We start from the raw sequence: 14,542 nt of genomic DNA on the forward strand, positions 1-14,542 counted from the left end.
TAACTTTACGTCACACTTACAATAAACTAAAACACAGTTTCAACTAGGGCTGGGCGATAAATCGATTTTATCGATTTATTTTAATGAAAATCGGCTTTTTTCTTGAACTTCCACCGCCAGCGCTCCCCTTGGGCTCCCGTAGGTCAGAGTGCGCTGACCCCCTCCCCCCGCCTCTCCACAGATACACAGTACACAACATGGCAGCAAGCCGGGAAGAACTTGTCCCCAAAAAAGGCCCGGTGTCGTCGGTTATTTGGAACTGGTTTGGTTTTAAGGTGTCCAACATCGAACAAACCACGACCTACTGCAAAATTTGTCTGAAAGCTGTTGCAACCGAAGGCAGCAGTACAACAAATTTATTCCAGCACCTCAAGCAGAGGCACGCAGCTGAGTGGGAGGAATGTTGTTCTCTGAGAGCTGCACAAGACCGCAGCGGCAGCCCACAAACACCCGCTAAAAAACAGACTAAATTAGTGGATTCATTTTGACAATGTATACCATATGATAAGAACGGGACCCGGTGGAAAGCCATTACTGATGCAGTCGCGTTGCATATTGCTAAGGACATGGTTCCCATTTACACAGTGGAAACGCCGGGGTTTATCCACATGCTAAAACCTTACAACCCCAGGTATGTGCTACAAAGCCGCAAGTATTTTGCCTGAGTTGCTTGCCTCACCTGTACAACTGCACATGGGAAAGGATCGCTAGAGAGCTGGAGGAGGTGTCGTTTTACTCCACCACAACAGACCTATGGTCCAGCCGAACAATGCAGCCCTATGAGTTTGACTGTGCATTTTATCACCAACAACTGGGATCTGCGAAGTGTCTGCCTCCAAACGGCTTATTTCCCCGATGACCACAAAGGTGAGATAATTGCCCAGGGGCTAAAGGATGCTCTGAGCTCCTGGAAACTTCCTGAAGACTGACTCATCTGTATGACGACAGACAGTGGCACCAACATAATCAAAGCTCTCAAAGACAATGAGTGGCCCAACCTCCAATGCTTTGGACATAGACTGCACAACACTATAGGTAAGAGTCTAATGGGCAATGATGCATTCAAGTGATGTGGAAAAAATGGTCGACACGCAAATGTAATAAATTCCCAATGATGTAATGAGGTATTACATTATCAGTCACCTAACCTTTATATCAACAACTTAAACATTACAGACGCTGCCATCATTAAACAGAAAACATCAGTGTAATAATTAAACACAATAGGCAGCTAGTTGTACTACTGCATATCTGACAAATGTTCAGTCCACTTTGCACTGCCTCTGGGCCTGTTACATGGGTACACACTGCCCTCAAGTGGTCAAATGCTGCTACAGACTTTAAATTACCTCCTTTTCAATTAAACAATTAACGTCTTACATTAGTCAAACTAGCAATGAAAACACCACACAATATACAACTATACAGACTAATAATCATTTCTATGGTTATACACAGGAAATTCTGGGAGAATTTGGTAATATTGTCTGCATTTAAATCTCCTCAGACCGCATGGATTAGCAAAGGGAAATGTAGCATACAAGTGCCTAATGCAGATATGAAACAGTAAAACAAAGCACATTTCACCAGCCAAATTATAAAGAATAATAATTCTTCAGCACTTACATTATCATGGATGCACATCTACACAAATAAAGTCCACACAGGTTAGTCAAGCAGCTTGCACTCCGTCCATGAGGCTTGCATAACTTTTCCATGGAAAAAAAACTCCCAGAATTGTCTAGGGCTATGATGTCATAGCAGTGTATCATACAGCTCCATTCACAATCTCTTGGCCTTTTTTTTTTTTACAGTATTTCATGCCACAGTAAAAATTGTTTAGTTTCTTTTTCTTTCTTTCTTTATTATACAGAGAATGGTGTGAAGGACCCACGGATCGAACGTGCCGTTGGGGTTTGTAAAAAGACTGTTGCTGCCTTTTCCTATAGCTGGAAAAAAAGAAGAGAGATGGGTGAAGTACAGGCTGAGCTTGGTCTACCCCCTCATCAGCTAATAACGGAGTCCCCTACCAGATGGGGTTCATGACAGAAAATTATAGAGAGATTTCTGGAACAGGAGAAGGCCATAGCTCGTGTCCTGGGCTCAGACAAGAAAAGTCGTGCCCACATGGCAAGACATTGAGGTTTTAGAGTCAATAAATAAAGCTGTCAAACCACTCCAAGACTTCACTGACGCCCTGTCCAGGGAGGCTCATGTTAGCTTTTCCTATATTAAACCGGTGCTCCACTGGTTCAAAACCAGTCTCCTACAGCCAGAGGAAGAAGATACCGAGTTCACTAAAACTATTAAAAAAAACATTCTGCTGAACCTCGAGAACAAATACAGCAACCCTGTGACGGATGAACTCTTAGACATGTCCTCACTGATGGACCCCAGGTTCCGAACAACCTACAATGACCCAGGAAAGGTGGAATAAGTAAAAAAAAAAAAAAAAAAAAAAGCAGTCACTGAGCTGTTGTCTCTGCCTGCTGAAAAAGTACACCACAGCAGCCTGGTCCAGCTGTGCAGGTGCGCCAAGAAGCCCAGCCTCCACCCAGTAAGAAAATTACTTTAGCTTCCTTCTTCAAGAAGAGTATGCCAGTGCCATCTCCCCACCAGTCAGAGGCAGGGAAAATAGAGACTGAGCTGGCAACTTACTTGCTGACCCCTGAGGCAGACCCAGACACTGATCCACTTGAGTGGTGGAAGCACCACGAACCAAACTTCCCAAGGCTCAGTAACCTGGCCAAGAAATACCTTTCTGTCCCTGCTACAAGTGCCCCGTCAGAGAGGGTTTTTAGTGTGGGGGGTGGCATTGTTACTTGCAACAGGGCATGCCTCAAGCCAGAGGTAGTAGACAGGCTTGTTTTCCTTGCCAAAAATTTGTAAAAAGAAAAAAAAACAAACTAAAGACAGCATGGCAAGCACCTCATGTCCTGTATATCTTCTAAAATTTGATGTTGACTATGCGATGCATGCAGATGTTTGATGATTTTGTTTACATATTCAGGGAATCAAAATAGGGATACAAAATAATCTTCATATACAAGAGGCACCTTTTATTTATATGCACATGTGAACTTTAATGAAGGTTTTGTTTGCACTATGTCAATACCAATGGGGAAAATTATCTATTTTTGTAATGACATGCAATCTCACATGTTAAATGTTAATGTTTTCAAAAAGTGTTTTATCAGAAAGGGACTCATTTTTTTCAAGAGGAAACACTTTTATTGTTTATTTTACGTTAGTTTGAAGGTGCGCTGTATCACTGTCAAAGAAGTGAACGTTTTCTTAGTTATATTTTCAAAACTGGGAGATTAGGTCCCTGGAAGTTGGGACATTGTTTGAAGCCAGTAGAAAGCTTGCTGAAAAGTTGAATTTTCGCTGTTGTTTACAATGGCAGGGCCTGCCATCTTGTTTACAAGCTTGTTTCAAGACTTGTTTTGTTGCACTTTAGCCCTAATGGGAAATTTTGTTCAAATCCCAGAAGGGAAAATCAAAACAAAATAAAAGCAAAACTTGTAAAGTAAAAAAAAAACGATTAAAATCATAAATCGGGTTTGGTGTGAAAAAATCGGAGATTTTATTTTTAAGCCATATCACCCAGCCTTAGTTTCAACCAAAGTGTGAGAGAAATATTTCAAGGTTTATATTATACATACATATCAGGTCAATCATTTTAATTAACCTAAATACAGTGGTGAAATTCCAGGTAGGTATAAAAGGTATGAAAAAAAGATACCGCCCAAGCCTGATGATCATGTAATAGTGTGCATAAATTCAGTAGTGTGGACTGAGACTCTGTTCAGCGTCCTCGACATAAACTCACACTGAGATGGTGGGACTCCTGTCGTCATCCTCTTGTTGACCATCAGAGGTCCAGCAGACACAACGGCAGCTCGTTTCCCCTCTCGGTCCATGTGGCTCAATGACCTCTTGGTGCGCTGCTGGCTGCTGCAATTCTATTAGAAAATTAGGCAAAGCTGTTGATTTTCACTCCCCCACATGTGACAGCTTTACTTAGAGATTAAGATTTCACATTCAGTTTTTTGAATATGATGCACAGTTGTAGTTACCCAACACGAACCCACTGTATCTGAAATAGATAAATAGCTCCACCTTAACCAACTACAACAGTAAAATGTTACTACTAAAAAGTGCATAGTGTAGTAGTAGACACGCCAATATATATAACATGGTGTGACAAGGGGTATTTGTTCTATAGACGCGGATGCTTCCAGCTGTCTCTCTGTCAGCTCTGCTAAATTTGGGCTCTTGTTTATTTTGCATGTGTTGTTGTTGCTTTTTGTGGCTGGTGTTGGACGGTAATGGCATGTGACTGCGAATTAATCATCAGGATGACAAAATCAATTCACCAGTCTGTAAACTCTAATCCTTTTGACTTACAGAAATGTACACATCAAGGAAAGCTGGTGAGGAAATGGGTACGAGCTAGTCAGTGTACAGGTTTTTAGAAAATCAACTGGACGACATCAGTGCCACATCAGTTTCCAACAGGATGTGAGGAACTGTGATAGCCTTTAATTCATTCAATGTTTGAGGCCATGCGGCAAGGTGAGTGTGTTTGCTGATCCTTTAAGTTTATTTAGCTCCTTTAACTTTAGCTTATATTGTAGTTATGCTATATAGCGTGTGAAATAGAGTGTGGTGAATGTGCTAGGAAAGGTAGTATCAGCCCTGCTTCTACCTAGAGCTCGCATGTACGGAGCCTGGGTTTGGTTGAAGGTGGCAGTGCTGTTTGGGCTGAGAAAGCCATGAGTAAGTAAGGTAAAGGAGGTTATTGGGTTGGTGCGGGGAGGGGAGCAGTGAGACCTGGCATTAGGGAGTGTCTCTGGGACGCTGGAGATCACTGTCTAGCCTCCTGGAGGTGTCGTGGGACCAACTAGACGAAACACTGGTGAAAGGAGGTTCCGATCCCGATGACCCCAAAGACATGCTAGTTATCACTGCTCATTGGTTTGTATAGTTAAGCCTTGCCATATTAGCTTATCATAGGGCTTAGGTTTTTCACTGAGTGTTGATCCTTTCTCTAGAGCACAAACTTCTTGTGTTTATTTGAACACCAAAACTTGGCTAAATGGATGGTGCCATTCAACCAGAGTACTCTGGAGCAACCATGCAGCTGTCTTGTTGGAGATTTGTAGACAGTTAAATCATTCCACAAGCAGAAACCATGGATTACCAGAACCAACTGGAAACCTGGACAATGATAAAGCTGAACTGTATTATCCTTTGATTCACCGAAACTTGACTAATCCTAGACAGCGCCATTAAACCAGGTGATTCTTTCTATATGCCAATTCCAACAGAGCAGAGAGCTCTGGTGAGAAAGGAAAGAAGTAGCGTGCTGTGCGGTAAGTAAGGACTGGTGTGTCGGTGGGATTGTGAGGTGCTGGCCCAGTCCTGCTGTGGATCACTGCTGCCTGTGTTTGGGAGGTGCAATCATACGGCCATCTTATTGAGGTCAATATGTGTGGACAGTTAAATCATTCCACAACCTTGAACAACTGACAACCAGAACCATCCAGAAACATGGACTGTTACAAAGCAGAAGTTAATGATGTAAGATGACAAAAAGGACTGAATCACAGTGCACAAGTTAAAGGGGCTGATGGGATCACATTTTTATTTATTTTTTTACACAGTTTTTCCTTAAGACAACGCATCCCTGCAGCCTTGGTGCTATAGGGGTACTTACTGCTGCCTGACTGACGGCACTGCCTTAAAGCCTCAAGTCAGGGAACAAAAGTCTTCCAGTTGCAATTAATGCCACAAACAATGTGAAAGACTGCAACATGATCACCTGCAGTTTTTAACGTGGCAAGATTTACACTGATGCATATCTGTGTTTGTTTTAGGTAGGTATGTGGTAGATTTCCCCGCCCAGAGGTGGGTATACCTTATGGCTGTATATATGCACAGGGGTTAAAGAGGAATTTGGCAGTAAGTGGAATCCTAAGATCTGGTGCAGCAGTGCAGTGTGGAAAACTGAATCACTTAAAATTAACTCCCGAACTGATTTGTACTGTGAGCTCCAGTGGACTTGTTTTCCTTATGGATAGGCTATGTAATCAGTTGACCTTCCCCTAAGCCTGCTGGGGCTCTGGACTGCACTCTGCACAATATTAGCAGATGTTACATGGGCTATCATAACATCATGGCTCCTTTCCAACCCCTAGCCACACTGTAAAAGTGGAATTTGGCAAGTGATACTAAAGACCATCATTGACTTAAGTTGAAATTGATGACCACTGTTTTTGCCCTAACCTAACAGTAACCATGGATACCACAGCCTGCCCTGCACCAGACCAAATCAATCCATTACAGTAAACTTTCCCACAATACTGCATACTACACAGTTCAGCCTGAAATTATTTAAACTGTCCAGTATTCTCACACAGCCTTTGAATAACACAGAAATGATTATCATTTACTCTGTTGTCAAAGTCATTTCACATATAAATTAACCAGATTACTTCAGCAACACATCATGTACAGATCTGTATGATAAATAACTAGAATTACCGCCTCGCGATGGTGTTACTCTGCAAACCAGTCAAGTTGCAGTTACAGTTTACATCCAGGTTTGTCTAGACCCATATGTGACAGTTGACAATGCTTCAAATGTTGCTGTAAAGAAACTACAAATTCTAAAACATGGATGCTTCACACACACCTCCAACCTGGCAGTGCAGTTTCCAGATGGGCAGTGTCGACAGTTCAGCATTCGATCAAATATCACCCCTTCTTTTTCTGAGTTATGACGTTAACAATTGCCAGAAAAGTGTTTTTTTAGAACGTTACGATGTCATAGTGAAGTTGACCTTTGACTTTTTGGATATAAAATGACACTTTAATTTATCCTGCTAGACATTTGTTTGAACTTGTATCATAATTATTGTATTTATTCTTGAGTTATGGCCAAACACGTGCTTTGTGAGGTCACAGTGACCTTTGACCACCAAATTCTAAATCAGTTCATTGTTGAGTCTAAGTAGATGCTCGTGCCAAATGTTAAGAAATTTGCTCAAAGCATTCTTAAGACATCATTCACAGGAATGGGATGATGTATGTACGCTCTGACAGACGGACACACCGAAAACATAATGCCTCCGGCCACGGCTTTTGCTAGCATGGAGGCATATAAAGATTGACACTGAAGATTGACATTACTTATGCAAGCTTTAAATTTCTTCTATTTAATCCGAACAGTTCTACCCTTGAAAACAATCTGTCATCTTCCTTCCATCATCCTCCTATCGCCAGCAGGGCCAGTCAGGATGATAATTAGCGTGCCCCGGATATCTCCCTGGCCAGCGCTGCATGTGATGTCCATCAGGAACCCTCTTAGCAGAGCCCCCCTCCCTCTGGCCTAAAGCACTGAACTGCAGAGGCAGCCATACTACCATGCTAAAAGCTAGCAAGACAGATAAACAACCAAGCTGCACAGAAAACAACCCACTTGGTGATATTTCTTGAGCTCTGTTTGAAATGTTGTTTTTTTTAAGTACCTACCACTTAAGAAAAAAGCAATTCCATTTGTAGCTAGCTAGATGCATATGGGAACCACTACACCTCTGGAGTGCACCACGGGTTCCATTACTAGCAACTCTTTAAGACTCCCTGAGGCCAGCAAGGCCATCATCATGGGCCTTTTTGGACAACATCACAGGCCGAGGAACGTCACCAGTATTACACACTAGTGCAGTGGCATAGATCAGCAGCTGGAGTTGACTGGTAAGTAGAAGAGCTGCAAATATGTCAACAGGTAATCGGCAGGTCTATCTCAATCTTGAAGCGACACCACAGTTTACCTTTGTACAGTCTTCAACAAGTCCACAAACGTTGGCCAGGCAGTGAATGTAGAGAGGCAACCCTTGAGGCATGGTGAACATCTGAATAGAAAATCTGCTTTTCTGTTCCAGGCCGTTAACAGAGAGCCAGTGGAACGTGCTGTCAACAGCACAGCTGGGGACAAGAGAGGATAGCATTCAGTATCTGTGACATCCTTGGCAAATAAAGCAGCTCAAATGCATTACACCCTGTAAAACAAATTGTTTAGGATGAACGTTTTCACCTACCCATCCTTAAGAAGAACACCCTGCACCGCGTCCTGTGGGTTGGTGCTCTCAGTGGCCCAGCATGAGTCCACCTGCAGGAGCACGTCTGAGGCAAAAGAGTTGTTGGTCTGCAGGGCCACCTGGAGGAACAGGGTGTCCTCTAGCCCCAGGTTTATGACATCCCTGTAGCTGGAGGTGTATGACTCATCAGTGTACAGAGTCATGGTCAGACCCAGCTGCAGTGAAGAGTTGAACTCCACCAGGGAGACTGAGGAGATCCTACAGCAAAAGCAAGGATGTGTTAGGATGGTTGTGTCCTTCATTTATGAACAGTGCTTTTTTTTTTTTTTACCCAGGCAAAGAGACAAATTATGAGGATGTTCTTCTCACCACTCCATATCCACACCAACTTGAGCATTGCGAACATAATGTCGTGGGTAGACACACTTCCAGACGACTTTTAGGTCCCTTCGGCTGATCGTCAGCTCTCTGGTCAAGGTCACACTCAGAATGTTTTCATATTCTATGTGAGTTTTGTTTACCTGGAGACACACACACAGTTACGCTAAACTCATAGTTTAGTTTACAGCTCATTATCCAGATACAGGGCTTGAAATACTTTCTTCAATGTACATGTACCATTTGGTCCATCTGTCCTGTACCTGCACTTTGGCCATGGCTGCAGCCAAATCCAACCAAAATTACAGTAAGGTGCAGTAAAACTACTTCAGAGTTTACATGATCCTGTTGGGACATTCTGAGCAGCTTCTTAGCAGACCTATTATGAAAACCTTTTTTTTTTTTCCTTTAAATCACCTTTTGGGGACATATTTTCCTCTTTTTTTATATACATATTTATTTACATTAACAAATAAATACTACTTATTGAATATTGACCCATGAATAAGCAACTTCTCCTGATAACAGTTTTTAGTGCTGTTTCTTAAGATAAATGAAACCAATTGTGACATTTGAAGTTACTGAAAAAAAAAAAAATTCATCAAAATATTTATAAAAAAAACAAACTTATTTTCTGTTAAAATATTAATGTAAAATAAATTAACACATTAGTAATAAAAAATAAGTGTACTACATGAGACCAATTTAGTATAATTTTTTTAATCCTAATTTTCACTAATATTGTTAAACCAGCATGGAGTTAGGTCTATTGAAAAACATAATTTTGGTGTTATTTGAACAGTAATACATCGATGATCCCTCAGTAAGCCCCAAACAGTTGAACAGAGGGCTGGAGGTCTGTCCTCCTCCTGCCAACATCAGGTGAAACTGAGAAGACACCACTTGATCCAAAGTAAATGTCTTTCTAATATCCAACCTAAACTAACGTCGCTGCACCGTGAGTCAGCCACAGCTGGCTTGACCGCAGTGTTTTACAGTGCTGCTGTGCTTCTCTGTCTGTGTGTTTGTGTCCTCTTTTCGCTCCGTGACATTATTGGTTATAAATGTGTTTTTCACTGCATGAAAACATGGGATGGATTGGGTGCATAGACTGAGGGAATACTATAATTTCCTGAGTCTTTCAGTCAATGCATGAGTTGGCAGCTGTACCACACTACGTGTTATCAGTGCATGTGGAGCTGAGAATTATGTGTACAACTCAAATTTTAAGTGGACTGTCGTGCATATGCATATGGTACTTCAACCCAATATAGTTGTGGGATGACACTAAACTGCTGTTAATCAGACCACAATTGAGACAAAAATTAGCACAACACGCTCGCTCTTGTCTTTGCTGTCAATGCCGCACAGCAGCCACAGCAACGGCAGATTTGCAGTCAAAGTTTGCTGTTTGAAATGCAGTTATATAATGTTGTGGAGGTGTACCATCCACAAGATTCATCCGCTCTCATGTCAGCTCTCAGCAAAGACACCGACTGGACAGCACTGATTCTTTTTATTTCTTTATCAAGACTTTTCTCTTGTTGCTGCATGGAGATGTTCATGTCTGGGCTAAGAGTTGTGCACTGCCCAACATCCAGACCTCTTAAGGCCCAGAAACACTAAACCAACAATAAAGAACCAGCAGCAAGGAAAGCCGACTGTTGCGTCGCCTCACATCGCCTGTGTCTCAGCCAAAAAGTTGCACATGAACACACTACAAAGTAGTGCTGCACGATTTTCTAAAAATGTGCGATTGCGATTTGAGTGGACAATATCGCGATTGTGATACAATATAATACATAAATGGTATCATTAGTCTCCTTGCTTGATTCAGTGTTTCCCCTACATTATATCAGGGGGGCACTGACCTGACCTGACATAGTTATTGTTATTGACAGTGTAAATGACCATCAACAGACTGAGCACAGTCAAACACACTGCTCACACAGCAGTGCAGCACGGCACTGTACACACAGCGGAGCGAGCATATGTTGCGTTCAGGCGTTGTCATGTAAATGACAAATTCCAGCACGCCATAGCACAACACAGCAGCATGTCAAGTGGGTTGAAACCGAGCAAAGTTGCTCAGTTTTTCCATTTGTTATGGGTTGAAACCGAGCAAAGTTGCTCAGTTTTTCCATTTGTTATTATATAGTTTGTTATGGAGTCCATGATTTCACCATGACACTTGCAAATGTTTGTGTAATTGTGCTTGGATGTTGTTTTATGAGGCTCTGGCGGCTTTCAGTTGTCTCTTTGTCTTTAACGTTACTCGGCTCGGCTTTCTCTCGCATGCAGCCTTCCTACTTTTCTCTGTGCTGTCTCAAGTGCTGATATAGATTGGTCGTGTTGCCGCGGGACGTGGCGACTTTAACTTTTACACTTACACAGCACGTCTTTCTGTTCAACGTCACCGTACCTGAATCCAAAGTATCGCCATGTAACAGACGTTTTTTTCACCACCAACTCAGCCTGTTCATGGTCGTGCTCATCATCAGTGTCTGTGTTGGTCACTGCTGCACGCTGGCTGCACGCACCAGTTTAGCTTGTGGGCATGATGTCAACAAACTCCACACACTGCAGCAGAGGTAGTCACGTTCACAGGCACACACGTTAACATTTATTTACATTAAATTGCAAATCGCAGCCTTCTATGCGGTTATGTAATCGCACAGCCTGACATCGCGATTGCGATTAGATTAATCGTGCAGCACTACTACAAAGACTACAGCTGATCGTCAACCAGCTTGTACGTTCTGCGCCTGCGTGAAGGGAAAAACCCTCTCCACACCAGCAAACGGCTGCAGTCTGCATTCATCATTCAAAAGGGGAAACTGCAAGACTGTCTTAACACTAGTTAGCCAGTTAGCATATCAACAGTACAATCCAATGTTAAAAACAGAGCATATATATCATGCACCAGTGAACAATGACACAAACCCTAATGAAATGTTTCTGTTCAAGAAAAATAATCTTACCTTCTGTCACAAATTTGTTTTGGTCTCACTCTCTCTTGACTTTAGCTCTATGTTTACTTTCCCGACTTCTGTTTTGGTTCTTGTGCGCTGAGCTGAACTGCTAATCTGATTTAATTCACAGACGGGCTCCGCAGTTGCTGACGCTGAGTCAATATGCTGAAATGGCTGAAATAAAGCTGACAAGGCCCGACGAGGGCCACCAGTGCAGGACACACTAAAAGACAAGGGCGGCAGATGCTCACCAATGGCCTAACATTAACTGACTGCTGACCCTCTGTTAGCTAATGCAATAAATTTAGACTGGCTAACTATGCAACTACTAAGTTAGCTAACTACTGTAACTAGAAAGCCAAACTGCCAGGTAGATGGACAGACTGACAGATAAACAGACACACCTATACAGAGAGATAACTAAAGCTACAATGCTACAATTATTCTAAAAATACAAGATAAGTTGACCACTGAGCTCACAGAATGACAGAAGACAAGAACCAAGACAGCAAACAAGGCAGAAGCAAGCTTGAAAATTGACGAATGACTTGAAGTTTCTACTATGGTCACAAGTCATCTGGTGAACAGTGTGGTTAATTAACATTGTCAGGAAATGACTCGGAAAAATATGAAATATAAAAATGCTAAAATACATTGGTGGTGGGCTTTAAGCACTGATGTCTCTGGATTAGAGCTTAGATTGGGCCCAAAAAATCCAGCCCGGCCCCACCCAAGCCCGTACATGCTCTGTCCGAGCCCGGCCCGTCCTGTCCCTTTAACTGTAATTATGAGACCCAGCCCGGTTTAAACCCGACATTTTTTTAAGGATACAAACGTGGACACTGAAAGCTGACTCTAGTCTTTCTTTCCATGGCAAGCCTTCGTCATGTGCCTCTTAATGTCGAGGTCCCCGTCGTTTTGCTGTCATATACCAGCATTGTGCTGCACTTGGTACACTCGACGAAGCTGACACACACTTTGTCACCGTCGACAACTCACATGTGCGCGGCCAGTCTGTGTTTATGTTCCCATTACTTTAAGTGGTAAGTGCTGCCCTGCATGTGCCTGCACAGAATCCTTCTGTATCACTAAGTAATGCAACATCAGTGACTCACCCTCCTCTTGGTTCCACACTCAGAGGGTTTTCGTGAGGTGCGGAAGTAGTAGAACATCTCACTTTCATCCACACTGCAACGCCCATCGTTCAACCTCACGTCAACCTTTCCCCCGACATGAGAGGTCAGGTAGGGTTTTGCTATTCCACCAGTTACCAGTTTCTCCAGACACTGGCTGAAAAGGCCTTTTTCTGTTTGAAAAGAAGGGTCAGAGTCAAAGAAACACACTTGTTACAGACTCCGATAATGGAAGTAGAAATTTTCATTGTTTTATAAAAGCAACAGCTATTGTGAGTACGAAAGCCACGGGGAAGGGCCTCAACATGCAGTTCCTCTGGTGGCCACTAGATGCTAGCTTATAGTATTTAGGGAGAAGAGAAGTTAGGATGCTAAAAGTCAAACACACTTTTCAGCATCCTTATAACTAATTCATTCAACTTCTATGTTTCTTGGTGGCTAGGTAGGAGTCTAAGGAGTGTACTGGGGGCCTGGAACATGGCAATAATATTTCAGGAAGGGGTTTCCTGGTGGCCTAGAGGTTACAGCACCAACCAGTCAATAGTTCACATCCAGCTGGGGACCTTTGTAAAATGTCACTCCCCATTGCCACCTTAGCCCATTTCATGTCATGCCTCGACTGTCACTGTCAAAATAAAGGCATAAAATGTCACAAAAAATAACAAATAAATTTAGACCCAGCAGCAGTGGTCGGGTATTTCATTTCTGAGAGCAGACCCTATGTAAACCTTGGGGATTTTTTTTGTACCAGCCCATCCCCTCTATAAAAGCTATATTTTGATGTTTTTTCATAGGGCTAGGCAATATATGGATACTATGTCAATATCATAATATAAGACTGGATCTTAGGTTTTCGATATCGTGATATCATAAATGTTATCTTTTCCTGGTTTTAAACAGACTGTTCTAGCTGTTCTTCTATTTGCCTTTACCCACTTAGTCATTATATCCGTATTACTGATTATGATTTATCAAAAATCTCATGTGTAAATATTTTGTGCAAGCACCAATAGTCAACCTTACAATATGGTCATAATATCGATGTATTTGTTCAAAATAGAATATTTGATTTTCTCAAAATCATCCACCCCAACTTTTTTATGCACTCTGCCGCCTTATTTCCATGCAAAGTCAGTCTACATTCTCATTTTGAAGAACACGTTCCAGTTTTTCAATAACTCTGTTGCGTACTTTCCATATTAATTGTGTCTCTGGGTTAATTGTATCACAGTTCAGTTAAAGGGCCTGTGTGTAAAATGGGTTGAAAACTGTTGAAAACAGTGACATCAGTGGTCAAATTCTAGATTGCAGGGCTCACTCGCTCACCCCTCCTGTCGGGTAAATGACGGTGGCCTTGTAGGGACAAAAAGCCTTGCGCAGACACGAGTTTTTCAGGAGTAGGTCTATCTAGCGACGAGGTGAATGTTTATTTAGAAATCTAAACCATGTTACGATATTGTAATGAATCCCTCACGAGCAGGAGACCAGAGTAGCTTTGGGAAAAAGGCCAGTTTATCTGAGCACTCCAAAAACTCCGGTAACACTCCAGGGGGTAAAAGACTCCGTCCCAAACTCTTCTCGCCTAACACACGTACTTAATACACATATACTCGTTTACAGTACCTAGCTGGGACCCCCTCCCCTCTGTGCTCCACCAATCTCCAGCCCGCACACTGACTGACAGCGTAGCCTGTAAACAGAGCTCAGCTGTTTATTTAGCCTAGCAATACCTCCGGACTGTAGCAGCTGCAATGGACGACTTTGAACGCGATTTTGAAGAGTTTCTTGTAGCGGACACAGATCCAGAGCCATACCTGTTTGAGCCGGAGCATACAGATGAGGAACTTGGATGCTGAGCAGGCGAGAAGAGAGGCTGAATCCTCCGCTCCCATTTTGCTGCACAGAATGGGATTCAGTGCTACCATCGTTGGGGAGATATATCATCAGGAGGAAA

At 42.5% G+C, this 14,542-nt stretch overlaps 1 protein-coding gene across 1 annotated transcript in view; it reads right to left on the reverse strand.

The window, feature by feature from the left end:
* LOC126384732 (uncharacterized) overlaps positions 1–14,542 on the reverse strand; it is a 41,408-nt gene that overhangs the window by 2,076 nt on the left and 24,790 nt on the right. The window contains exons 14-18 of the mRNA XM_050035981.1: positions 12,571–12,761; positions 8,475–8,626; positions 8,106–8,363; positions 7,839–7,992; positions 3,833–3,965 (exon numbers count right to left, since the gene is read on the reverse strand). Of these exons, the coding sequence (XP_049891938.1) occupies positions 3,833–3,965; positions 7,839–7,992; positions 8,106–8,363; positions 8,475–8,626; positions 12,571–12,761 (888 nt within the window). The remainder of the gene's footprint in view (positions 1–3,832; positions 3,966–7,838; positions 7,993–8,105; positions 8,364–8,474; positions 8,627–12,570; positions 12,762–14,542) is intronic.

Source organism: Epinephelus moara, chromosome 23, assembly GCF_006386435.1.
Source record: "Epinephelus moara isolate mb chromosome 23, YSFRI_EMoa_1.0, whole genome shotgun sequence".
Lineage (NCBI taxonomy): Eukaryota > Metazoa > Chordata > Actinopteri > Perciformes > Serranidae > Epinephelus > Epinephelus moara.